Source organism: Simochromis diagramma, unplaced genomic scaffold (assembly GCF_900408965.1).
Source record: "Simochromis diagramma unplaced genomic scaffold, fSimDia1.1 OVJJ01000205.1, whole genome shotgun sequence".
Classification (NCBI taxonomy): domain Eukaryota; kingdom Metazoa; phylum Chordata; class Actinopteri; order Cichliformes; family Cichlidae; genus Simochromis; species Simochromis diagramma.
In genome coordinates, this window is record NW_024386782.1 from 17,815,618 (window position 1) to 17,843,098 (window position 27,481).

Here is a 27,481-nt window from a genome sequence, read left to right on the forward strand (position 1 = left end):
TAGCCACAATTTCCAAAGTTTAAACTGCAGCCAGGATGACCAAAACCCCATTTTATCACAAATGTTTGCTTAAAGATTATTAAGTTATGATTGTGCATGGCAAAGTCATCAGTGTATATCCAAACACTCTTACATAAGAGTGTTTAGAGGAAAAACATACGTGAATTACAGCTTAAGCCGAGCCATCCAGTCTTCAAATACTGGGCTCAGAGCCCACATGTTGTCATTTAGTTACACTAATGATGATGTTAGAGTTCCTTCAGACTGAGTTTCCATAATTATTTACAGTCCCGGTTGCTCAAATATGGGAACCCACACTGACAAATATGCGCATTATCTTTGGATTAACCCTACTCACAGTGCAAAGGGATGCAATGCAGTCCTGACACTCAAATAAATACGTAGACTTTAAAAACTTTAAACCCCAGACGCAACACAAACTCATAATTACACACACACAGTTTAATGTCATTTTCTTGTGTTTGTGTGGCCTCTGTGGATTGGCCAATTTGTACTGAAATCCATCTGAAAACAGCAGGATTTGCTGCCTATCACAGGGCACAGCTCCGTGGTTTTGCTGGTTATAAGTAACCATGTAATTACACGCATAAATTTCCAGAATCTCTTGGTAAAACATGTACTATTATTTGCTGACACGGTTTTTGGTAAAACCGCAAGGTCCACATGAATCATGTGCCTCATGTAGAAAATATGAGGGCATGTTGAACTGCTTAGCACAGACTGCAGTCACACCAAGCAAAAATCTCACTTGTAAATCTAATGACCGCATTTGCTGATATTCTTTTCATGTGCAATCTCGCTCAAACCGTCGGGTGCTACCGCTGCTCTGCAAGCTTTGCCTCACAGACCCCTCCACAGAAGCGATTGGACGGTGGGGGGAGCCAATAGGCGGCGGAGCAGCAGGTTATTTGAACTCTCCTCGCACAACATCATCTGACTTTTCAAACATTATTCTCCTCTTCTGTCTGTCAACGTCTGTTCCCGAGAGCACCGAAAGAAAAGCAAGGGACACTTTTATGTTTAACCTATTCCTTTTTACACCAAGTCTACCAAGAATGGGAATCTACTGCCTTTCTTTACATCTGGGAGTTTACTGATGCACCTGTTGATTGAGGAAGACTCGGTGCGTTTAAGAATGAACAAAGTTGCTGTGATGAAGTCTGAGCTTCACTTGGACGACGGCAGGAGAGCAGAGGAGAGGAACAGACTGAACTGTGCAGACGTACCTCAGACAAGTTTAGCAGAAGGACAGAGCGCGGACCTGCTGCGATGCCAAGAGTCCGCAGAACACAACTCTGCCATGAAGTACAGAAGATATGGGTATTTTATCACTTTTTTGCTTTTTTTTGATGGCAGAAAAACACATTAAACCTATAAAGAATCTAAAATAATGCTGCGATCTCAGATCTTGTACTTCTTTGGATATCTACGCTTTGATTAAATTAATTGCATGACATAATTTAGTCAAATTTGACAGTGAAGTAGATCGAAAGTATTGCTACAGTGCTACAATCAGGTTACAGGTAAGCATGCTGGACAATGTTTGTTGACCTCTTACTCCTTCAGGTCCCGTCTGACTGGCGTAAAAGTTCGTCACAAAAGACAGGTGTTGCAGGACATGGCCCGGCCCCTGAAACACTGGTTATACAAACACCGGGACAACCCCTACCCGACTAAGACCGAGAAGGTCCTACTCGCTTTGGGCTCGCACATGACACTAGTACAGGTGAGACGAGCTCACGCAAGAAAGAAGAATGAAGCAAAAGTGATTTGAAAGATGTATTAGTGCTGATTTATGCGAGTCAGTGCTGTCCTAAAAAAAACACAGCGGCATCTGTGCAGGTTTCCAACTGGTTTGCAAACGCCCGACGAAGGCTGAAGAACACAGTGAGGCAGCCAGACCTGAGCTGGGCCCTGAGGATCAAACTATACAATAAATATATCCAGGGAAACGCGGAGAGGCTGAGCATGTGCAGTGATGACACTGACTCAGAGGGTAAGGACCTTCAGGGAATTAGTAGTTTCTAAGTCATCAGACTGGATGTACCCAGTCTCTCTTTTTTAATCATAGTTTGTAACATTTCATATTCACTGATATGAATCGATTTAGTGTGAAATCAGTGACAGCTTTGTTTCCTTTGCTGCAGATGAAGAATGTCCCTTACAGACTCCCATCAGCCAGTCAAACTTCAGCAGGTCATCATCCCACAAGAGTGTGCTGGAGAAACAAGGCAACATGCTCACCATGGCTGACTGCGCCAACAGTGATGACAGCACGTCCCCTCCTTCCAAGTACAAGAGCAGTTTACTGAATCGCTACCTGAACGACACCCTGCGGCACATGATGGTGGCGAAGGCCGATGGCGTTGCGCCAGCCTGCAAGAGAAGAAGCCACTCCGAGTCGTTCAGTTCAAACGAATGTGATGGAGATGTCGTCTCGCCTGCATCGTCCTATGAAACAGAGACCAACTTTGTCTACCACATGGGTGAGACCTGTTTCTTTTCTAACACAAATGCAATATCTGTATGTGTTAATACACGAATTTAGAAAGATGTGATGCAATATTAGCTTCATGCATCATTCAGCAATCAAAAACAACACAGTAGTCTAGAAATGGTAGGATCTCCCCCCATCCATAGAAATTACTAAAGCATCTTCCTTGTTTATTGTGGATTTATGCTGAATGTGAGGCAAACTGACAGTTTAACTACCCTGTTTCCCCTCTGTTCATTTTTAACACACCACAGTGTACAGTAAAGTAAGAACAGAACGAACAGAAACTTCCACATGGCTCCTCGGAGCGCCCTGATATTAATAAATCTCTGGCACTCCACTGAAAGTCAGAAGCTCTGTGAAATTCAATTATAAAGTTAGAGGGAAAGTGGGAGGGAGTTTGACACCTGGGTGCCCTTTCAGACCTATAGGGAGCACAGCAAACTGACAAGCCTCGAATCCGCTAAGGCGCAAGAGCCAAAGCCTCTACAAACATTACTAATAAAGTCTCATGCAGACGCTGAAATCCCTCATTTTAAAATTGGATGGAGCTCGCCCTGGCTGCTGCTGCACACCGCAAATATCATTTCCATATTCTAGAATGTGCCATTTGTTCCGCTTCAGCTTCTTGCCATGGTGGAAATGTCCAGTCCAGTCTCAAGGACAATTACAGAATGTCTGAGACTTTATTCTTCCCAGGGTGAGAAGTGGAAACCTTGGCCAAATGCAGAAATGGAGCAGTCTGTCAGGACTACACCGGAGAGGTCTCATAGAGCGACTGTCGGTGCTGCCACTCATCTGTGAGACAGCGCAGAGCAAGACCACTAATATCCATTTGGCTTCCCCCTTCGGTGTTTGAAGTTGTGGCTTCGCTCTCTCGACTGCTATGTGCTTTGGCAGTCTGGTTCTCCCAAGTGTTACTTTCTTACTCAAAGTCAATCTAAATTTACATTACATTATAAAAGTTGTGAAAAGATTTTTGAAACCAGTTCTGCTCTTTAGCGCTTCTCTTTAGTTTGACTCTAAAATCAAAAAAGGTTCTGTTTTATTATGTTAAGAGTAGTTTCCTGGCAATCACCTTGTTCCAGTCTAAAGAAGTTATTTAATGGATAATTTTATTTTCTGTGAAAGCTAAATTAAATGTCATGGCTGACTTGAAAAACCTGGGGAGTAAATTACAGTCTAAGAAAGAAACATATGTAGATAAATAAACCACTGAACTTATATTCCACATGAAATATAATGCCTTGCCTTAACTGTTATCTATCTAGACAGTATAAAATAAGGTAGGATGCCAAAAGACATGCCGCTTCTTAATTGTTGTTTTAATCGATTAAAACAACAAAAAATACATTTCGTTGTTTTGTTTTTTAAGTCACAACATTAGCATTTTTGCCATTGCCACTTTGGTTTACTTTGGCAAAAGGCTAGTATTTAGGCTAGTTGTTATCAGCTAATGCTAGGAAGCTTAATTAGCTGCACTTATAAACTATTCAGTAAGTGTCACTCACCAAAACTGAAGCACAAACTTCTTGAATGGGATGTAAAATATAACAGGTCATATTATCTTTTAGATAAATCCATGTAAAGGAACCAACACCCATTTCAGTGACTTAAACCTAGCAAACAGCTCTAGTCACAATGGCCATACACCTAACTTTAGGTCTTACTGACACCTTGAACAGTGAGATATAAATGAAGATGGGATAGATCAGTGTTGCCAATTCCTTAGTAAGGAAAACTGCTATTAAGATAATTGGTCATGCTTATGTAATTGTAACCTACATTGTAGGAGGGAGAAATAACATTGTGGAAGAGACATAAAGTGAATAAAAAAACACCCTAAATGCATTTAGAATATATTTAGATCTACAAATTAAATTTCTTTTAGCAATTATTGTTTATTTTAATGTCAGAATTCCAACCCTCCTCCTTTATCTGGGCTTGGGACCAGCAAAAGTGACCCGAAATAGGCACTCTGGCGCAGCGACTTTGTGTGTTTGTGTGTGTGTTTAAGTAGTTTTAAACCTTGTGATCCACAAAAAGTAACAGTAAAAGAAGAACTGACTGCGTTACAGTCAGGGCAGGAGCTCATGCACGATTCATTTGGAGTTTGGAAGCAAGGTGTGAACATCTCCTGCTCTGACAGCAGCTGGGGGTGACTGCTGCATAAGGACTATCCGCCGCCTGTGAGTGCTATAGCGCGGGCGAGGTACCCACGGCAGCACCCGCTGCTTGTTGAGAGTAAGAGCGATATGTGCTTTCACGTCAAAAAGTCATCATAAGTCTCCAGTAACACCAGCAAAAGTCGCCAGATTTGTCACTAGATTTGTCGCTAAATATAGCAAAAAGGTCGCTAAGTTGGCAACACTGGGATAGATAAATGAAGACAAAATTAGCTATAGCAACCAAAATTGTTAGCTAGCGTCATGTGGCCATCGAAGGAATTGCGTCTTTTTGCACTTCCACATTTCGTCCTGTTTCAGCCCTGGTTGTTGCTACTTGGTAACAGATCAAACAATACTTTGTAGTGTTACAAACCTATACTAACTTCAGGTTAAAAACAATGGTGAATTTTCAACATTGAAAGGAATTCTTGTCAAATGACACATGCAACAATACTGGTTGCTTACAGAAATGAATGTTCTTCTATCTGGCAGTCCATCATCAGTGAGTCAGGGCTTCTCTAAGCCATCCTACACTTTATAACGTTGTACTCCTCTTTATCTTAAAGTATAGTATGCCAAAACATGGCATTCCTACATGGTGGAAAGACACAACTAAAGGAATGTTACATTAGCTTTGTTAGCTAAAAGAGAACAAATGTAAATTCTTTTTTAATAATTTTTGACCAGTAATTATGGTTCAAATGCATTTTTCAGTCAATAAATCAACATTTTTTGTTTATAATTCAGTTATCTGTCTCTGCATGTAACTAGTTAATAGGCAGCACTATTTACAGAAAGAGTCCAAACAAGCTCAGTTATTTCGATCAACTTGAGCTCAGCTTAGCTGGTAGACATAGAATAATTCTTGAGGTCAACTCTATTTCCCAAAATGCTGAACCATTCCTGTAAGTGTGTAATATACTCACTTAAAATTATATTTCTTTTGGTGGTTCTTTGAGGTTTTCATGATGTCATCAAACACTACATGCAGCGCTGCTGAAATGTTTTTACAAACTTTTAATGTATCCCTGACGGTCATATTAAGGGTGTTTGCAGCGTTTGCAACTCCTCTGTGGAGGTGAAGTGGAAAGTTAAGCTGCCAGCTTCATGACAGGCGCTAACACCATTAACACATTTAACTCTGCCCGGGAGACGATTAAAACAGTCACTAAACTCAAAGTGATTTGCTAATAGGTGATGCCACTACACACTAACCTACGAGGACACCTAAAAGATATCGGTTTATTTCCCACAGGCAGTAAAAGTCTAGTAGCAGAGTCTATGTTTGCAATGTTAATATTGGCTGTATAGCAATTTCTATACTATATAATTTGACACTCACAGCAAGTTCAGTATTTCCCTTAAAAAGCCTGGAGGGCCATCAACTAGACTAGAATGAGGTTTTATTGGATGCGGAGCAGTGAAATGCATAACTACCTGTTTTGTTTCTAGTGAAAGCATAGATTTGGAGAGTGAAGGTTTTTGTTTCGTATATGCTGTATTGTGGATCTGAATTATACATCTGGGAAAAAATTCATAATCACTGACACTGGGACATGTGAGCGGTTTTCAACTTATATTGTGGGAGAGCGCCAAGGTTTTAATGATCTCATGTAGATATTAATTCATTGTCTGGTGATCTGTTAATCTTTTATTACTAAATAGTATTGAGGTTTTGCAAACTTGTGACCACTAACCGCATCATTTTAACATGTCCACCATTTTGGACATGTGGCAATGTAGGATCGGGTGAATAAGGCACCAGTCACACAGACCTAGAGACCGGTCCATGACCATCAAGCAAATGTATTCCCTAACCTGCATTTGCTGTGAAATCGATTGCTAAGAACCAATCATCCAGGCTTAGAAACCAGCCAGTGACAACCCGACAATTACTAGTCACTAGCAGATTGTCGCGGTCTTCTGTAGTTTGCATAAAGCACACCGGCTTATCTGAAAATACTAACTAGCTACTCTCTGTGCAGTAGTGAAAAATGTAACACGGACCAGAAATGGAGCCTGTGCTGAGACGCAACTTTTATTTAGAAGGCAAATGCTTTACATTTATAGTTTTCAAGCTTTGCTATCACTTGGCAAGTAGTTAGCAAATGTTTGTGGAAAATTTGGTATCATACACATTAATGGCCAAAGCCACATCTTTGTAACTAAAATTACCTAATGCCAGCCAGCAACTTCCAACAACCAATCTCCAACCAGGCTGTTTATACAGAGTTTTCCCTCATGACCGGTGGCTGTTTGTGGCTGTGGCACAACCAATATGACCAAAAGCTCTCAAACAATGTGTACATGACAACATGCCAGAAACCTGCATAAGTTAGACAATGTTAACACAAAAGTTATGTTACTTTTTCATATTTAAAGAAATTCAAATTTTTTAGTAGATTTGTAATAAGTTTAGCATGGTTAGCTTAGCTTAGCTTAGCTTAGCATAGCCCAAACAGTAGGGAAAACAGCCTCTTTCCAAATGTAAAAATATTGCTTTTCTGAACTTATTAATACCATCTGTTCAGTCATATCATCTACACACACAAAAAAAAACAAATTGTAAAAACATCAAATAGAGTTTTACAGGTTAGGCACCATATTGTTTTTAACGACATTGCTATGTAACTACTACATGTTTCTAAACTTTGGCATTTATTGAAACAAATATAGTATATCCATCAAAAAGTGGATTTTGTTACCTCGAGACAGTTTTTACTGAGCTAAATTAACTCGCTTGCTTGCTTTAGTTTTATGGGCTATTTGCTATACAGACATTTGAGCGCCATCATTCTTGTCATTGTACTCGGGAACAAAATGAAATAGTTTGTTTCTTTTTAATATGAAACCATCCCTTATATGGCCATAATTATGGATCCAACATGAAATGACATTGCATCACTGCGGGACAATGTAATAGCAGGGAGACGTCTCAGCAGCTTCATGTTACCCCTTGTAAAATTTTGTTGTAACTGATCTTTGCTGCAAATCTAAGACTCACCAGAGCTGAAACAATGTTTTTTCGGGGTAGTAAATACAACTGAGGTACTAAACTATTTTACTGGCGAGGTTATAGGCCGAAGAACATTCAGTAGCAAAAGAAAAGCATAAGACAGCAAAATGATTTACTATCAACAAGTAGTTGCTTTTGGCCCTGGCCTATGTTTTTTCACAGTCAGAGATGGGAATGTTTCGGGCTGTTAGCATTGAAAGACTGCGTTTCACAGCAGACCTCTAATTTCCCTGTCTAGTCCTCTCTGAAGAAAAATCAGTTTTTGACCAGCTTCAATCTGCTCCAGTGAAAATAGGCAATATTCCAAAGCTGAAATGGAAAATATGTTTTACATATAATGCACACTTATTTGCTGACCACAAACAGAAACCATGTAGCGATATATTACTGAAAAGTTGTTTTTTTTCTTCTCTTGCTCCTAAAAATGCCCAGATTGTTTCTATTTAGGGCACTGACAGAGCAACTCATCCTTCTTTCTTTAACAGGTTTAGATGATGGTCGTATTCATTTATGTGACCCATATGGCTGTTAAAAAAACATGAAAACAGGGTGTCCACAAGATACAGTGTACATTTAAGATTTTTTTCTCCCTCTTGAACGCTCAACACTGAATAGCAGTTGAATAGTTGAGGACAGACAGACCAATACACTTTTCAGCATGTTAAAATCCATCCAGAGACACAAACATATAAGAATGTACTGCCATTAAAACATACACAAGCACACACAAGCCCATGGGTATCCACAAAAAAACATGTATTTATCACTAATATATGATTCCAAAGCTTAATCCAAACACTCATTGTCCCATGACTAAACTGTCTGTAGTTTCACTGCTGTCAAGTCGAACTGATTCATGGCACGTTTTGAGTCTTTTTATTCTCTTTTACAGATACAAGCGACTACAATTCAACTAAATGTGACAGGTAAGTTTACTCATTCATTACTGAATACATACATCTTATAATCTCACTGAAATCAAACCACTAATCATCTGACTTTTATAAAGAGATGCTTTTTTTGTTTTCTGTGGGGGTTTTTTGGCTCTGGATATCTGAAATTGGCATTTAGATCATTTTTTTAAAGGAAGGCGTGGGTGATTATAAATTATCTACAAATGATATGTGTATACTCTATATGTATGTATGTATTCACAGGGACCAGCAGCCGCTCACAGGCCAGCAGAGACAAGATGACCAAGGCTGGAGGGAGATCCACGCTGCTGTGGCTCTGACAAGCTTGGCCCAGGGGCAGAGCTGCACTGCAGACCAGAGCAGTGCTCCAGTGTCCAGCACTGCCACAGGGCAGAGCTACACCCGAGGGCCTCTCTCTGTAGCAAAGACCACTATCACAGACGGGATGAGCAACACAGGATCTGCCTCAGGTCTACAGCAGAGCTGTGCCACCGGGCCCGCTCTCACCAATCGCATCATCCAGAAATCCTCTCATATCTCTGAGGTCCAGACTGTCAAAGTCTCACTGGCAAACAGTGTGTAGGCATTAAACATGTTGTTTCATACAGGAAAACCAGACGTCCACGTGCCTTGCGATATATATATATATATATATATATATATATATATATATATATATATATATATATATTATATGTACAGCCTCTGAGATCTTTGTTTTGTAATGCTGATTAACTTTAATGTTTGTAACCATTTTTAACACTAACCTAATGCTGTTTATTAGTTGTTACTGTTTTTTGCTGTGTTCCTCATGCCCCCCTCTGTTGCAGTAAGTTATATTAACTTCCAAGAGACTGGATCATCATCCAATGCTAATGTTTGACAGCAGCTATTTCAATAAACCTAATGTGAAATCTTTTGAATAGTCGTGTGCTTAGAGTAATTTCTATGCACAGTTTTGTTTTGCTGAGCTGTATTTAGTCTTAGTTTTCACGTGTGCAGACGTACGTGGTGAAGTTTTACTGCATCGTTACACAAAGTGGATTTTAAAAGGGTTGTACTGATGGAAGAAGAGTGTTATAGTGGCCCAGGGAGACAGTTCCTGGAGGGAACATGGAGGGAAGGCTAGAAACAGACATGGGCCAAATCCTAGTTTCCTGTTACAAACTTGGAGCTGCCATATTAATACTTTTTTAAAAACAATGGTTCCATTGTCTGATGTGAATGCGTGTTTTCACAGTGATGAAACCACAGCATTTGGAGCTCTTTGAACTCACTTAACTCATTGTTTTTGACCTTATGATGCATGTCTTCAGTGTTTTAGCCAAACCATAAGTAGATGTTCTTGAAGAGTACCGGCCACACACTAGACATGGATAGCAGCTATTTAGTGAACAAGGAAGAGCTTAGCATCCAAAGAGCTGATCATGTATGATTTCCTAAAGATGCTAGTTTGTGCTAAAAGAACAGACACTGAACAAGTTACCAGAAACACATCACCCAGTGTGTCTCTGTGTTTTCTTCTCTTTCCCCTCACTGCTAACATTTGTGATGGATAGGTGCCCCTGCCTGGGCCACATTCAGCTGGAGGTTTCTTCCTGTTAAAAGGGAGTTTTTCCTTCCCACTTTCGCCAAGTGCTTGCTTATAGGAGGTTTGCGTGATTGTTGGGCTTATATTACTGTTGGTTCTTTACCTTACAATATGAAGCCCTTTAAGATTATTTATATAGCACCACTTCTCATCAACAAATTTGTATAGAACTCTATAGCTAACAAACCCCCATAACCATTTACAAAGAGATAGTAATGTTGTAGTAGTAATGTACACAGAGACCCCACCCAAGCAGCTCGAATGTAAGGTTTTTGTTAAGTTTCAAATGGAATTGCCACTGTGGTGTCATGGAATAATAACGTAAGCTGCTCTCAATAGATGTGCTCTCTGCTTTAAAAATCAACCTTTTCATTTTCCTGGAACAGCAAAGATCACAATGAAACATTCACAAATGTTTTTAATTTATTTTATATTGAATGACATTTCAGGAATTCTATTTCCTCCACACACGATCAGCTGCAGAAAATAAATAATGGAAATACCAAGTACCCTTCAGGCTTCAGAAGAATGTCTCGTCCTGTTGCATCTGGGGACATCCTGACATCAAGCTTGTAATCACATACTGGAACTTTTTTTTTTTTAAACAACATGATTAACTGGATTTTTCCACACGTCCCAGTTTTGGTCTGTTTTTTTTTTTTTTTTTTTTTTTGTTGCAAGGAATGTTTTCAGTCTTACATGTGCAGGAGGCTAGTCATCAACAAAGTATTATGGAAAGAGCGCCTCACTTGAAGTTTCCACTGTAAACCTGCTTTTGATTAGGTGGGCTTCTACACAACACGGAAACTAAAAGGCAGATCCCACAGGGCCATTAAACAACAGACACGAGTGACGGCATCTTGAGGTTTGTCATTTATTTCAGTTTGAAACAATTCAAACGTTAATTGACCATAACTCTAGCAAATGCATCTCGATATTAAGGCAGATATCGATTTAACATATTACTTTATATGATTGAAACAGATGCACAGCAAAAGCAATGGGGGAGCGGGGGGGGAGAGAAAGGGTGTAGCAGGGCGAAGAGTTCAACATAATTTTTTATCGAGAAAACAGAAACAAACAGCAAAAACACATCAAGTTCATAATATACTGAAGATGGGAAAGAACACAGCTATGTTAAGTATGAAATACCTTCAATAAACTTGGACAACACTAAATGAATCCTTCAAAATAAATGCGAAAACAAGATTACAAGGTCAAAGTTTAGTATTAAAAAACAATCTATGAGCTCAAGTGCATAAAAAGGTACATTTTATTGCAAGAGCTCGTGGTACTGTAAACTTTACACTTGTAGCTCTAGAAGTTACCGTCCAGATCACGCATGCAAAGACAGAGATGGGTTCGGTTACAGGAAATCCTGCAAGAAAAAGTTGATCACTTTTCTTGCACATTTTCACGCCAAAAGGAATAAACACAGGAAATCAATTAGTTTGAAGGCATCTAAATAGTCTGAAGCAGAGAATCGACATAATAGACAAACAGACAACACACGAGTGAACAGAAAAGACAAACTGATGTCAGTAACTGGGTGGCGGTTGGGGTGTCATTGGAAAAGGTTAGATTTTTGAGAATTCACAGTGTTCTCATGTGCACTGAAATGAAAACCTGCATTAGCTTGGATGTTTCCCACCCTAATCCTCAATCCAATGCTATAGTATGCGTTTAATAAAGCTTCCTAATATATGTATGGCAGAAGATTTTGTACTTTGCAGCTACATAGAAGGTGAGATTTGTGAAGAGATGAAGGAGACTTCAATTAATTTATTAGATTAAAATCTGACAGGCTGTCTATTCTAACCACAAAATCGGTCCACGCTGAAAGAACTGTGTAACCTGAAGTCTTAATGTACAGCTGAGCCACCAAGATAAATTCAAACCATACGTACTCGGATGACAGACTCATACTCCATGTGGTTAATTTAAAACACCCACCTCAAACACGAGGCTCTTTTTCTGTGTGATTCTTTTAAACAGGAAGTAGTGATATATAAGTGATGGAAAAGGAAGTGTGCAAACAGCAGTGTCTGTTCGACCGACTGACGTACTCCCGACAAATAAAAAGGTGCTCATCCACTTTCACCTCTCGCTCACTCTCCGTTTCCCGTCACTAGTCAGTCCTCTCACGTCTGTGCTTTTTCGTTTTCAGGGTATGGAACAGTATCCTCCGCACACCCCAGGCCTGGCATGCTCCTGGTCTCCCAGCCGAACTTTCTGACCCTGGTTTTCGCTCTCCCAGAGCCCCGGAGTCTGGAGGATCTTTTCTACCAACTCCTCAAAGGCACATTGGACGCCATCTTTGGTCTTTGCACTGGCCTCTGTGTAAGGGAAGAATTTAAGAGATCAGTAAATAAGTAAATGTGAGCATTTTCCAGCATGCTACCAAAACTAAACATATCAGTCAGCTGACAAACATGACTAATAAAGTATAAAATGACTTCATAAAAGCAGAAGTCATCCATCAGGATGAAGACATCCTTGCTGCAGATGAAAGCTTCAGATTCTTCTTGCCCTGCCCTTTTCAAAACCCCTTAATTTGGCCGTTCTAAAATGGAAACTCTGCACAAACCTTAACCTAATTTACCAGAGAGGGCCAGATTGGAGAGGAGAATCAGGAACACGTGCGGACATGGATTTGATAAATGAAAGCTGGCTAGATTTTAATCATAATGCAGCTCCTCTGAGTGGCCGCGTCTCTCAACAGCAGAGACTCAGAAATGCGCGAGCAGTATAAACAGCACAGCTCATCTCATCTGAACTACACGCATGACTAACTCAATGATGTCTTGGCTTGTTCCAGCTGTGCACTAACAGTCCTGACTTTTAAGCAGCACTACGGTAAATTCTAATAGCTTTAAGTTACATTTTATGCCTCTCTTACTTTAAACGAGCATGACCGGCCACGGCTGACGTTACTCGAACACAGAAACTCACCGATAAAAAGCATAGAGTGTTTCCGAGCAAACTTCAGCCCCTCGTTTCTGTCCACTTCGCGGTCGTCCTGAATATTAAAAATAAATAAATAAACATTTGTCATTTGCCCGAATGGTGAGGGAGAATTGTGTACGCATCATAAAAGTACAACACAAGACAAGCAACACTCATTAAAATGCACTATTCTAAGGAGCTCGGAAAGAAAAGTGTCTGGACTTCTTTAAGTCCAGACCTTGAAGACGTTTCACCTCTCATCCGAGAAGCTTCTTCAGTTCTAAGGGGTAATTGGTGAAGAGTCCCAGATTTTAAGCCCTATGGGAGTGTCTCCAAGAGGTATAATGCCCTCCGCTATCTTGGGTGAAGTGGTCACATGACTGCATCATATGACTAACATGCATCATCGTTTTCAAAAGTCTGCGTTTTTCGCTGTCCACACTGATCCGCGAAAGCTCTGTTTTGAAATGTATGCGTTTTTGAGAGCGTTTTCAAAACGCTGCGTTTTCCATCAGCGAAAACGTTGTCTCAGTGTGGACGGGAGGCCGAAACGGAGAGAAAACGATGCGTTTTCAAACGACAATGCATTAGTGTGGACGTAGCCTTACTGAGGTCAGAAGGCCAGGATGTGAGGGGGCGTTAAGGTGTCTGGGAAGGGATCTCCAAACTGGATTATAGATGGCAGACAGTTGGTGCCGTAAGCCACCACCCTTTGTTCAAAGATGGTCGTTCACAGTGGACATAGATGGCTTCTTTCACACTTTCAAACAATATGTCTTCTCTGTCCAATATGTGAACATTGGCATCCTCGAAAGAGTGACATTTGTCCTTTAGATGGAGATGGACAGCTGAGTCTTGTCCCATCGAGGTGGCTCTTCTATGTTGTGCCATGCGTTCATGAAGTGGCTGTTTGGTTTCTCCAATGTAAAGGTTTGAGCATTCCTCGCTGTTCTGTACAGCATATATTATGTTGTTAAGTATGTGTTTGGGAGTTTTGTGTTTGGGATGAACCAGTTTTTGTCTGAGTGTGTGGCTGGGTCTGAAGAACACTGGGATGTCGTGGGAAATCTCCACCATCTGCTCTTAGAACTGAAAAAGGTTTTCAGACGAGAGGTGAAACGTCTTCGAGGAAACTTTAAAAAGTCCAGACGCTTTTCTTTCCCAGCTCCTTAGACTATGATGACCTGGATGACTGAGAACCTTCACAGACAAAATGCACTATTAAACAATATAGGATGAACTGGATTCATAAAACCAGAGCGCAAGCTAAAAGGATTTGTAAAAGTGACTCACTTTATCAATTTTGTTCCCAACCAGCATTTTCACTATGTCGTTGCGTGTTGTGTAGGTCTCCAGTTCGTTCAGCCAGTTTTCGAGCTTCGTAAACGTGTCACGCTTTGTGACATCATACACTGAAAAAAGGAAGACGTGACGAGTAAGAAGGAGCTGGAGAAAATCATTACATTACTATAACAGCACTGGCAGAAATGCAACTGCCAGTATCGGTCTGTTTTGATCTTGATTTATGTTGCAGTACAGGTAATTACCAAGTATGACTCCCTGTGCGCCGCGGTAATAGCTGGGTGTCAGAGTGCGAAACCGTTCCTGTCCAGCTGTGTCCTACGAAAATAAAAGCGGCAAAAGATTTCTGATACCAAACTTTTAAGGCCAGCGGCACAGCAGCCAATTCCCAGCATCCGACCTCACAGACCATGTGTTTCTGATAAGTTCCACTCGGACAGTCACAATGTGAGCTTGCTGTTGCCTCAGGAACAATTAATCTTTTTTTTTTTTTCTATCAAGTTTGACTGGAAAACAACACTATTAATATAAAGTGATGGACCACAATAAAACTGTCTAATACTCTTTAAATCCCTGATCTGCTGCCATTCCACCTTTGACCCCGTGTGTGTCTTCTAGTTGTGAAGGTTGACAACAGAGCCTTTAGGTCCCAGTGATTGCAGGACAGGGTCCATATAGATTCTGGCAGATGCTCAATCTGATTGGGATGTGAATAGTTTGGAGACCAAGTCGCAGAGCTGGTTCTGATCTTTTTTTGTGTGTCTTTTTTCCCTTTTGTGGCATGGCCTGATGTGTTGCTGCCATTGGGAGAAAGAGTTGGAGTCATACAGGGAATGGGACAATGGTACCCTAGGTGTTTTGTGTTACAGTAACGTCTATGTGAATGCCCGGGACAACGCTTTCCAAGAACACTGCATTATTTTTAACAACAGATGCAATATAAACCTTACTTTTCCCCTCATCACATAAAAACAGAGGCCATTAGGTTTTTCCAATTTTTATAAACCTCCCACACATGTTCTTATTGAGACCAGATAAAATAATAATATCAATAATAATAACTATTTAGAAAGAAATTTCAAGCACTTCTCTGTATGGGGCTTCGGTTATGGATTCATTGTGCATAGCATGGTTTTACTGGATACTGGGAATACCACCTACGTCCTTCAATTTTGGCTGTACCATGTCACCATCTTGTGGAGAAACGTTTTACTTCATCATGTTTTTTTTCCCCCCCCCCAAACATGAAATGTAGACAACAGGAATAAAAACTTCTGTCTTACCCATATGGCGAGCTTAGCTTTATTTCCATCGATTGCAAGTGTTTTTACTTTGAAGTCCACACCTGATCATTTATAAGAGAAAAAAAAGAAAAAATCTTTAAGTTATAAGTTTAAAATCAATAGTAGTTTTCATATATGTGTGTGCGTGTGTGAGTGTGTAAAACCTATTGTGGCAGACTGTTCTGGATCGAAAGTATCCTCTGTGAACCTCAGGAGCAGACTGTAATAAAGATAAAATGGAAATGAGCAGTTCATCCAGTACAACAGGCTATTGTGAGCCAGCCGTAGCTTTGAACAGGTTTCCCTCGAGCAGGGCCACAGGATCGCAATAACTTTATGGTCTTGAAAATGCTAACAGCGCTTGACACCTTTCAGCAAAAAGAAATATTGGAAAGCTTTAAAACTGCAGGAGTAAAGGCCTTTAGACACAGGGCAAGGTGCAAAAAACAAAAAATTTAAACCTGCAACACAAAATTCCAAATTAAGTACCGGTACATGTTTTGAAGTAAGACGTACTCGTTGCCAAATGCAGCGGTCTGATTGATAAGATTTTTTTTTATTTGCAGCAAAAAAAAATTAATCCTATCAAATCAAATGGACAGTGTGAGCATCTGCGTTAAGAATATGTGTAGCTCACGAAACATTCAAACAAATTTTCTACGTCCGTGTGTAAAGGAAGGCCCTTAAGATTAGCGTTACTACAGGGTTGTTAGCAGCAAATACTTGAAGCAAACGGTTAGAAAAAGACCAAAAACACTTAAGTGGTTTCAATGTTAACTGGTGAGATTTGATTATATTTTTCAGTCTCTGTGTTCAAGAATTTGCATTCAGAGTCGCCATTTTCAACAGGTCAACTTATCTGATCAAAGTGATACGAGGTGATTTACAAAGAGGGAGCAGGGAATCAGTCAGGATGGAAATAGCTCAAACATTTTTAAGGAAGTATGTAAGCTTTTTCAAAGACTAATTTGTTTCAATTAAGTTGTAAATAAGTGCTGTAAATTTCAGGCAAATTTTAGATCAAAGTACGATCTGTGCCAACATGAGACCTATATAATATAATATAATCTAAAGCAGGGGTAGGCAACCTTTCTGATGATGAGTAGGGCTGCACGATTAATCGTTAGAAAATCGCGATCTCGATTCATACTTATGTACGATCTCATTTCCAAATGACAACGATTTAAAAAATAAATAAATAAATAAATAAAAGACGACGACGACGACTGTACCGCATTTTGATCCGGGACCTACTCTGCATGAAACGAAGCGCTTACTCTTCCTGCTCAACAAATGACAAGGGCGGAGCCTTATACCACGTGATACAGAAGCTGTGCCGTGTGATGCTAAAATTAGCAGGGAAAAAACAACAGAGAGCACGTCAGGGATGACGAGAAAGTGACAGGAGAAAATCCGTCCCGGTCAACCACCCAAACACCAATAACGGGAACCTTATACAGCGCTTCCCTATACACGTCGAACTCAAAGAAATTACGGAGGCTATCACTTATCACCTGACCAAAGATATGGCTCCCATCAACACTGTGCAAAACAAGGGATTTAGGAAAGTGATCAACACCCTAGACAAACGCTACACAGTGCCGTCCCGCAACTATTTTTCTATTGTTGCACTACCTGCTCTATACACGCAGTGTCGAGCAACGGTGGAGACGGAATTTCAAGCAATACAACATTTTGCGGCAACAACAAAACGTGAGACATTTGTTGTTTTTATGTTTATTTATTGTTTTTATGTTCAGTTTCAACTGTTACGAAGTTGATGTGCAGTTAATAAGTGCAATAAATATTTATATTGGAAAAGAAAATCGTGAGAGAATCGTGATCTCAATTCTAAGCCAAAAAATCGTGATTCTCATTTTATGCAAAATCGTGCAGCCCTAATGATGAGTGCCATCTAAAATTTCCTCAGAAGTCAATGTGCCATATGATTGCATTAGCAATAAATTTAATAACACTCTCTATTAACAATTACACACTATATAGAACCACTTTATAGAATTATATTTGTTTGCAGATGTTGGCAGCTATCAGCGAATAGTTATCAGCTATTTTGACACAAAAAAAGACACTTTTTATCCATAACAAGACACAGGTCTCCGAGTGTCCAATATTCAGACGGCTACCTGAGGACACTCATGTGAGAGAAAATCTGCTCACACAGATATGCAGAGCCAAATACTGTCAATAAGGCCTCTGCAATGTTCTGAAGGCAGTTAAACTTGTCAGGTAGTGATGTCCAGCAGGTGATAATGCAAGCTGCATGAACACACACAGCTGTGGATTCCAGCTGCTTCGATGTTGCATTAACTGGCATTAACTCAGCCAGTTAATGCAAGACAAACCCAGCTGCTCATTAAAGCTTTCTGGTTTGATCAGAAAAGAAAACATTGGTCCATACACCTGAAAGTCCCAAAAAAGCATTGTGAATTCTGTCTCGAGTCTACGGATGTATCCGTGTAATTCCGCGGTGCTGATGCTGCGCTGAGCGGAAAACTCCTGAAGCTTTTGACGTGTCGGAATGTGGAAAGCTAACAACGTCCCTCTCACCGGTAGGCTAAGTTATTTTTAGCCAATTACAAGTTAAATCTGGCAGTTGGGGTTGTTAGCTAAGATACCGTCATTAAGAAGCGGCACAACTAATGTGTCTATGCAGCTAATTTGCAATGTGCAGCGCTGGCGCAGCCATTTATTTTTTAATGCACCTTCTCAGATTAATTCTCTGCGTGTCGTGCCCAGGGCTGGACTGGGACAAAAAAATCGGCTCGGGCATTTTGAGACCGGCCCACCAGGTATTACAGGAAAAGCCATAAAGCCTTTGAATGAAAACAGATGCTGTTGTGACAGTGATGTACAATCTTGTTGGTATATGTATGATTTCTATACATTTTACATCAGATAAAAACTTTGGGTTAAGATTCAGATAATTATTTATTAAAAGCTAGACATTTTAAATGCGAATAAGAAAGAAAAGTATTCCTTTGTGCCCCCCTTCCCTGTTAATGCCCTACCTGGCCCCCTGGCAAAACTTTGCTAGACCCGCCCCTGCACAGTTACCAGCTGTCAGCTACGTAAAAAAGGATCCTGGTGTTATTTGTCTCTCAGAAACAGTTCATAAATTCCCTTCAACTCATTCATGTCACCTAAAAGGTAAACCTGTTTCTCCATCACCTGTTCAGCTCTGATGATTCAGTAAGGACATCTCCTGGTTTCATCTTCATGTTTCCCTCATGTATCCAAACCGATATCATGACCAGCAGCTTTTACAGCTGTGGCTCCAGCAAACATCAGCTGATACTAGAAGGTAATATTAAATAAATTCTAACAACAGCTGATCAAGCTTAAACGTGCTGCTGTTGTTTAGCGCCACATCTGCCGGTTTCCTCTTTCTGGCGTAAAGAAACAAGAGAGAAAAGCCGATCAGCTGATCATTGATCAGTTGCATGATTGAAGTAGCAACAGGAGAGGGAGGGGAGAGAATGAGAGAAGAAGAGGCAGCTGTGCAGCAAAGACACAGTAACTCCAGCTTTGTGTCTTTTTCATTCTAGCTAAAGTCCAGAACAAACTGTGTTCCTTTTCAGCTCAATATGAAACACATAATATTTTCTCTGAATACGGGACGGTTGGCAACTCTACTAACCTTATGAATAAAATAAAGTTCACTATCAGTAACATCATAGCACCCACCCAGCTGTATAGAAACTCTGTCACGCTAGCTCACGCAGTATGAGGTATTGTAATTGACTGTAAAAAGTCAGCACAACGAAAATAAACTCCACCTAAACTTGGTTTATATCTGACCCAGATAGACTGCAGGTCATAACTTCTCACCTGAAGTTCAGTTCACCTGACACCTGACCGGTGGCCGCCTCGGGTCTCTCCTCCTCCTGCCTCCCCTTTCCTTCATCCACCTGCTGGCCTTCACCACTTGCTAATGTTACTGAATCTGTGGAAGCTCCGCCATAGCCACCAAACAACTGAGTTATTTTTACGCACCGGCCAGCATCTGGCCAGTCCACCACCTTTCCTTGCTTATACCGTTACAAATAAAGAAATAAATAAAAATCATCGGCCCATAAACACAAAAAATCACCATCGGCCCACCGAGCAAATGCCCGGTATGCCCGATGGCCAGTCCAGCTATGGTCGTGCCATCAGTTAACCCTTCGCGTGCCTAGGGTTGCCGACCCCTGATCTAAAGGTAACATTACAAAAACAAAAATAAAAACATGGATTTTAACAGTAACTTAACTGACTTAAAATTGTTAGAAAATGATTTAAAGGACAAGTGGGCACATGCCAAAAGATTGTAAAGGCACCAGAATTTTAACTTCTTTTTTCCCCCCAAACATGAGTACTTTGTACTTCATGATCTAATTAACAGACAAGCCTCTCACTCTGCCAGGGGTGCAGTGGTAGGTTAAGGCCACCTGCAGTTTCACGTTGTGTTTTGAAGAGAAGCTTCTGTGCAACTGTAATGGTATTTTAGTGCACACTGGCCTACGCATGTTTACCTGACAGACATAACACCTTTTGTGTCCAGAGTATCATCAGCCCTGCGTCATTCACAGCCTGTTCAAACAACCGTTTACTAATAGAACTTGTGCACTTTCCTCATCTCTCCTGTTAGTCTGCAGCTCTGTCTCGTTCACACTGTCAGCTGATTAACACCTGCTGCTCATCGAGCCCATGTTAACTAGCAATCATTGCATTTTAGCACTGGCAGCTTCATACTTAATAGGAGGTAACAGTCTGGCATTGCTTTGTGCATAATAAGGTTAAGGCACTTTATTTTTACTTTTGCATTATTTATTTCCAGGAGACAATAAAAAAGGGCTGTATATTTAAGGAAGTAACCCGAGAATAGCACCTTTAGAGGAGTATAAAATATGATAATCTGGCACATAGTGTGCCTGCTAGCTGTGACTTCTTATCATATCATACTGTGATAATGACCATGTAAATCTTTTACATGATATAAGAACATCAACACCATTTCTCTGCCATGTGTTTACGTCTCCTAGTGCACGCCAAGATATGTATGAGAGCAAGGGCTGCATGTCAGCCTCTGAACCTTAAAAAAATAAATAAATAAAAAAACAAAAAAAAAACAGTGCTTAGCAAATATGCAAGAAAACGACTTTCCTTAAGGTGGAAACAATAAACTTGTTATAAATAAACTTGTACCACAGTACAATCAGGGCCATATTCTACAAATATGGTGTCATCCTGTTATCTAGACATCTAAACATAGGTGATAGGGATAAATGGTCACACAAAGCTGACTATCAACTCACTAAGTTCACATGAAAGGCATGGTACTGACCTATCGCAAAGGGGCGTTTCACGGATCATACGACTCTTCTTCCACAGAAAATTATCTCAAAGCATCAGCTACTCCAGTAATGTTATAAAATGGTGATAAAAACCTCTAAAAATCATAAAAATATACTAGTAAAATGCAGCACTGTTGCAAAAAGGAGAAGATGAATGTCCCATAAAATTATTTAGTGTTATCATCATCATCATTTCTTTATATAGCACCAAAGTGCTGTACAATACAAATATACATATAGTAATAAAATAAAAGAAACCAGACATAGCAACAAAATTAATAAAAATGTCAGTTACCCACAGAGTTAAAAGCCAGGGAATAAAAATAGGTTTTTAATAAGGACTTAAAAACTGGCACTGATGTAGCCTGTCTAATATGGAGAGGAAGGTTATTCCAAAGCATCGGCGCTGCAACAGCGAACGCTCGGTCTCCTCCAAGTTTCAGCCGTGACTTTGGGACCGAAAGCAACAACTGCTCAGCTGACCGAAGGGAACGAATGGGGACATGGGGCTTCAACAAGTCAGACAAATAAACAGGTGCCAGACCATTTAGAGATTTAAAAACCAATAAAAGGATTTTAAAACGGATCCTAAATTCAATTGGAAGCCAGTGTAGAGAGGCCAAAATCGGAGTGATGTGGTCAAATTTCCTTCTGCCAGTTAAAAATCGTGCTGCAGCATTTTGAACTAGTTGCAAGCGTGACAAAGTGCCCTGCCCAACCCTCATTAAAAGAGAATTGCAATAATCTAAACATGAAGTAATAAAGGCATGAATAACACTTTCCAAGTCATGCTTGGAAAGAAAGGGCTTAACCTTCGTTAAACGTCTGAGGTGATAGGATGCTGATTTTACCACCCCGTTTATGTGGTCATCAAAGGTAAGTGCAGAAAGTGATCGAACTCTTTAGTTGGGAAGTCAAAGCTGCGAGATCAACATCTGGAGCGTGAGAAAAAACGATTTGGGCCAAATAAGATCGCTTCTGTCTTCCGATCATTAAAATTTAAAAAGTTTTTTGCCATCCATGCTTTAACATCGCTAAGGCAGTCAAACAGAGGTCGACTTGGGAGACTATCAGAATGACTAAAAGGTAAATAAAGCTGGCAGTCATCTGCATATAGATGGAATGACACTTTATGTTTTCGGAAAATCGCACCAAGAGGCAAAAGGTACAGTGAAAACAATAATGGCCCAAGAATAGATCCCTGAGGCACACCCCAAAGCAGAGGGGCCACAGAGGATGAAGCCAACCCCAACTTAACACAAAAGGTCCTATTTGAGAGATAGGACTTAAACCACACAAGTGCCGAACCAAAAATTCCCACACAGTGCTGTAAGCGGGAGATCAGCAAATCGTGATCCACTGTGTCAAATGCAGCGGTCATGTCCAACAGGACCAGCACTGCATATTTACCACGGTCTGATAGCGATATATATATATATATATATATATATATATATCGCTTCATTACTGAGAGTGTGCCCAATGCAGTTGATTATTTCTAAGGTTATGGCTGCACATTAAAGCTCTGATACTTTAAACTGGATCTGTTTAAATATTAAAGTTTAAAGTCCCACACCATAATAAAGGAAACGTGGAAATTGCTTCCACTTGTCGCAGACCAAAGAGAAATTAATTTTATTGACTGAACAGGTATTCTCAGTGTGTGTTCTGTGTTTCCAGCAGTGTGAAACAGACTAATCAGCAGATTAGAATTATGTAGAACAACATTTCTAAATCACCAAATTAAAACGCGGACAGTTCCGTAACAATGCGACGCACAGTTTGCATTTTGATTTTACTAAGATATGGCTTAACAATGGCTTACATCATTTCCTTAGGGATTATTAATTGATTGGTTCTGATTCTGAACAACTTGCACATATAAGATGTATTCACCCAGCAGGGACTGCCGTGAATAAAAAACTCTGTGAAAACATGGCGCTTCCAGATGATTTTGAACATAACCTGCTCCCAACAGTTTTAGTTTGTATTCTTTCAGCTGCAGACTAAGTGCTTTTTAATGGTTGAGAGTAAAGCTTAAATACAAAAACAGAATTCAAAATTAGTACAAATTTGATACGAGGTCAGCGAGTACCGAGTCAGTGTCTTGCTATTGTTTATAAAACAATAAAGCTGTTGTAAAATGGTTTGCTGCTAACAGGAGAAAAAACATTAAGGAATAAAGTCGCATTTAAAAATCTATATTATTTAATATTTATTTATTTATTATTTACTCCTACTGTTCGGGCAGAGAGGTTGGTGGGTCCTTTGGGAATGGTGACGCTATTTTCTGGAGAATTGATTATTCAGCAACTGGTTAAAAAGCCTGACCCAAGACACCCAAGTCATTTCTGGTAGAAAACATTTTTTTCTTTTAATATGTGACCATATTGTGCAGCTCCTGAAGAGCTACAAAGGCAAACACTGCCCAGCCCTAGTTTTGTGCTTACATTTGCTACTGCTTATCAGTGACAGCGGTTTGTTGGAAAAAGATGGCCTTCCATTTACTTTACAACCATCAATAAAACGTTCAGAATTTCTTTGGAATCTATATCGTCAGAGGTTTCATTGTTGCCCACCCCTACTGCTAGCTGCAAGCTAATGACACAGTGGATGCATTTTCCAAGAAGTTTAATTGTTTTGTTTGAGTTTTTTTTTTTTTTTTTATCAAATCATGGATCTATACATCATGTTCTGTTGAACTATTTGGATACATCTGAATACATTAAATACTCTGACATGTTTTTAGAAGCAAATTCATAATCATAAGATTATAATTCTGGGCAATTTAGAGTTTATACTGACCAGTAGGTGCTGGCTAAACTGGGGCTATGTGCAGTGCTGTGGTGCTGTTTACAGTAATGAGTGCTGGACTGGTGCAGGGCAGACTGTGCTAGGTTAGCTCCCGAGTAAAAGCACAGATATCATCAGAGAGAAACACGTAATTGAACTGTGAGTTCATGAGAGTGTTGAAAGTATGGCCTCCTGGCGAAAATCTTTTAAAACCTTACTTGTGTGCATAGTCAGGTGATTTAAAGAAAATCTGATTAACTTAATATTATGTACATGAATTGTTTTTTTTTTTATTGAAATTAATTGAAATAACACTCAAAAAATGGAGTGCTCATTTGCATTTCAATGCAGCTGCTGTATAATAGGGTTTGGTTCTCAAAGGAGGTATCACTTTGGATGTGAGCTGATCAACACTTGCAAATTCCGCATTTATACTGGCTAGAGGCTGGAAGCAGACAAGGCTCCTGTAACGTGGGCCTTTATATTGTAGAATACAGTTGGTTAAATTCACAAAGGGAAAAAACTAAACAAAAAAATCCAAACCTGCAATAGGACAGGTCAGCTGATCCCAGGCTGTACACAAAGAAAGCCTTCTGAAGCTGAGAGTAGACATTATTATGTAAGATATTTGTAGTTTTCCCCTAACCTGCCAAATCTCACTGCAACCCCCGAGCATATGTCTTTTTTTAAACTTCAAATCTACTTCTAAAATGTTCAGAAATGTGTCTAATCTGTTACCAGGAACATCTGAAGTTTGTGAAGACAGGCTGAAACGTTGGCATCAACAGACACCATGAAAACCAGTTAAGCTGGAACACTGGGCAGCGAGAAAGAAACTTACACAACAATGTCAACATTCACAACAGGCTAGCTGCTAAGCTCGCTAAAACACAGACAAACCTGGACTTTCCGACGCCACTTTCACCAATTATCAACAGCTTCAGAGTCGTCAACACATCGTCGTCCATATTTGTCTTGGAGTTAGTTTACCTTTGACTCTGAATTAACTAAAAACGCTTTTACAGATATTTTTTACTGTGTTTTAGGACAGCAGGCGGCTATCAGTTCCGATGATAGCCTACTGCTCACGCAACTTCCGGCCAAAGTGCGACGCGCGACGTCACCGGTGTTCGCGAGATTTGAAAATGAAACACAAAAAAATATTATTATTATGTTGATACAAAACTAAATTATTTAGTTTTTAAGTATGAAGATTTTCTAACAATTATTTAAAGTGGCAAAGAACTTGTATAAAATATATTAGCTCTCCTGATAAAGGTTCTAATTTCCTTGTATTATGCTATGAAAATGTTGCAGCAGTTTATTGAAATATGCAAGCATACATGGAAATACAGAATATAAAGAAAAATCAGAGTCTGTACGTTTCCAATAACCTTGATCTTTATTCTTCAACACAGCCTGAACTCTCTGAAGCAGCTCTCTTGTCATTTCTTTAAGTAGTCGAATAGTTCCCCAGGCTTCTTGGAGGACATTCAAAGCTCTTCTTTGGATATTGGCTGCCTTTTCTTCTGCTCTCTGTCAAACTTATTCCACACCGTTTCATTAGCAGTGTGGGATGCATCTCTCAAGTCCTATCTGGTGTCTTTGCATGAGTTTTCAAAATACTATTTAATGTCTGTCATAATTGTGCTATCTTTGTCATTTTGTGGATGTTCCCATGGCTTTTGTGACAGGCGGCTTATAACAAAGTGCCTAGACAAACAATTTAAAATTGCTTACTTAAGTTAGTTTTATGCTTTTTTATGACCTTTAAAGGTTTAAAGGTTTATGATCTGTAGACCAGTGTTATATCGTTTAACAAACAATAAACAATTTGAAAGACCTTCAGAAATCCCGGTGAACTATTGTTCAAGAGCACTTTAAAACTCCTTTGAATTTAAATATAAAGAAATGAGGGGTTCTCAAGATTTTTTGCAGGGGTGGTGCAGAGAAGAAGCAATAATCTAGTTTTTCTAGAGTGAGTTTAGTGAATTTCACCTACGTTACTTCATTTAATTGGTGTTTGGTCAGAAATAATAAGAAAATGCAAATATATGTTTACACTATGCAAGTTATTCATGACTTACATAAATGAGCATCCCCTAAAACCAACTAAATGCTACCAGGATTTGAAAAGCTGATCAAGGCAAATGCATTTAGTGTCAAATACAAGTGAGTTAAACATAAAGATTGGAAACTGTTAATGGAAAATTGTATTTAGTAGTCAGTATAATCTTTTAGTGATATAAGTTTGCATATGGTAGAATACTGCATGTAGTTATTTGTATTAGGAAATATTCAACCATGTATACTTAGAGGCATATAATTAATTGTGTGTGATCTTTAACAGGCTGCAAAGGCTTGGTGTGTATTCCACACTAGAATGCACACCCACATCCTGGGAGCACGAGAGAGGTCATACTTTCTCTTATTGTTTTATGGTAGGATTAACGTAGCTACGTTTGTTTTAGTCTAAGTGCTCTTTGTTTAGATGAACTGCAGGACTTCCTCACTGTGTTATCTAGGGTGAACCATCTAGGGTGAGGGGGAGGCTACCCTCTTCCTGACCAAGGATGTTTGACCCTTTGATCAGCACACACACACACACACACACGTTCAATGGAGTATAAAATAAAGACCAGGGCAGTTCCTCACCGGAGTCTCTCAGTAGGGAGCTGCCCTTGCTAGCAAGAACTCTGTGTGTTTCTCTTCTCTGAGTCTTTACTGAAGAAGTGTTTTAGAATATTTTCCCTAACATTGATTTGGTCCTTCATAGCCGGATCAGAAAATATCAGAATTGTTATCTGTGACTCTGTTCCAAGATCCAGCACTGATTCCTGACGCCGTGGGGAGCCAGCACCGAAGCCTGTGCACAGCCCTCTTGGATGAGGAGAGAGAGCCCCAGGACGTTAAATTCGGGTCTGGGCCGGTGTTATAATCTGGTCCACGGCGGTGGGATTCAGTCCAATGATCTGAACCACCAGTGGGACGTCAGGGGTGAGAAACACTATTTTGGTATATAAGACGGCCGCAAAGGTTTAAAGAAACGTGATAAATTAGGTTGGGTTCGCCGAAAGGAGCTGAATTAGACTTAGGTTTTAGAGGTAGCCGAAATTACTTCGTGACAAATTCAAATGAAAACACGTTGAGACAGAGGAATTAAAGGTTCGCCGGAAAGAGCTGAATTAGACTTGAGTTTTAGAGGTAGCTGAAATTATCTCGTGACAAATTAGCGCACAAATGTCTATGTGTGTGTATGTGTCTGGAAGTAAGTTGATTTTACAGCACAATACGCTGCTGAACTACTTCCATTTTTGTTTTCTTTGCTGAGGCTCACGTGCTGGTGACAAAGGAGAACGGTTGAGTTTCATCTCATAAAACTGATACCGCTTCACCGTTAGGGTGAAGTCGAAGGCCGTATCAGTAAACCACTCTGAAGTCAAGCGTGCCAGCGACGGCCCAGCAAAATCTTTGAAAATGGGGGATAAACAAGTAAAATTAACACCTGATGAGAAATGTCTAGAAAAACAGCAAGCCGGAGCAGGACTAATCCAAAATAAAGAGAGAGGAATGCAAAGTGGAAGAGCAAGAGGTAGAGG

The 27,481-nt window shown here is 39.9% G+C and overlaps 2 protein-coding genes across 2 annotated transcripts; one reads left to right on the forward strand and one right to left on the reverse strand.

The window, feature by feature from the left end:
* The first annotated feature begins 957 nt into the window (after positions 1 to 957).
* On the forward strand, positions 958 to 9,536 carry LOC120727865 (homeobox protein Mohawk-like). The gene is made up of 6 exons (XM_040022442.1): positions 958 to 1,341; positions 1,588 to 1,747; positions 1,864 to 2,017; positions 2,169 to 2,507; positions 8,592 to 8,625; positions 8,857 to 9,536. The coding sequence occupies exons 1-6, from the start codon at positions 1,118 to 1,120 to the stop codon at positions 9,194 to 9,196; spliced, it is 1,251 nt and encodes a 416-aa protein (XP_039878376.1). The 5' UTR covers positions 958 to 1,117; the 3' UTR covers positions 9,197 to 9,536.
* A 1,518-nt stretch (positions 9,537 to 11,054) lies between these two features.
* Positions 11,055 to 24,989, reverse strand: LOC120727866 (ras-related protein Rab-18-B). Its single transcript, XM_040022443.1, has 7 exons — positions 24,783 to 24,989; positions 15,900 to 15,955; positions 15,736 to 15,797; positions 14,698 to 14,770; positions 14,444 to 14,562; positions 13,157 to 13,223; positions 11,055 to 12,540 (listed from the first exon to the last, which is right to left on the reverse strand). The coding sequence occupies exons 1-7, from the start codon at positions 24,848 to 24,850 to the stop codon at positions 12,368 to 12,370; spliced, it is 618 nt and encodes a 205-aa protein (XP_039878377.1). The 5' UTR covers positions 24,851 to 24,989; the 3' UTR covers positions 11,055 to 12,367.
* Positions 24,990 to 27,481: the final 2,492 nt, after the last annotated feature.

Coding starts and splice junctions, on each gene's coding strand:
- LOC120727865 (XM_040022442.1), top strand. CDS start 1,118: ATGCACCTGTTGATTGAGGAAGACTCGGTGCGTTTAAGAATGAACAAA. Junction 1,342..1,587: donor ATGAAGTACAGAAGATATGG/GTATTTTATCAC, acceptor TTACTCCTTCAG/GTCCCGTCTGACTGGCGTAA. Junction 2,018..2,168: donor TGATGACACTGACTCAGAGG/GTAAGGACCTTC, acceptor CCTTTGCTGCAG/ATGAAGAATGTCCCTTACAG.
- LOC120727866 (XM_040022443.1), bottom strand. CDS start 24,850: ATGGACGACGATGTGTTGACGACTCTGAAGCTGTTGATAATTGGTGAA. Junction 15,956..24,782: donor AGTGGCGTCGGAAAGTCCAG/GTTTGTCTGTGT, acceptor TCTTTATTACAG/TCTGCTCCTGAGGTTCACAG. Junction 12,541..13,156: donor ACACTCTATGCTTTTTATCG/GTGAGTTTCTGT, acceptor TCCCTTACACAG/AGGCCAGTGCAAAGACCAAA.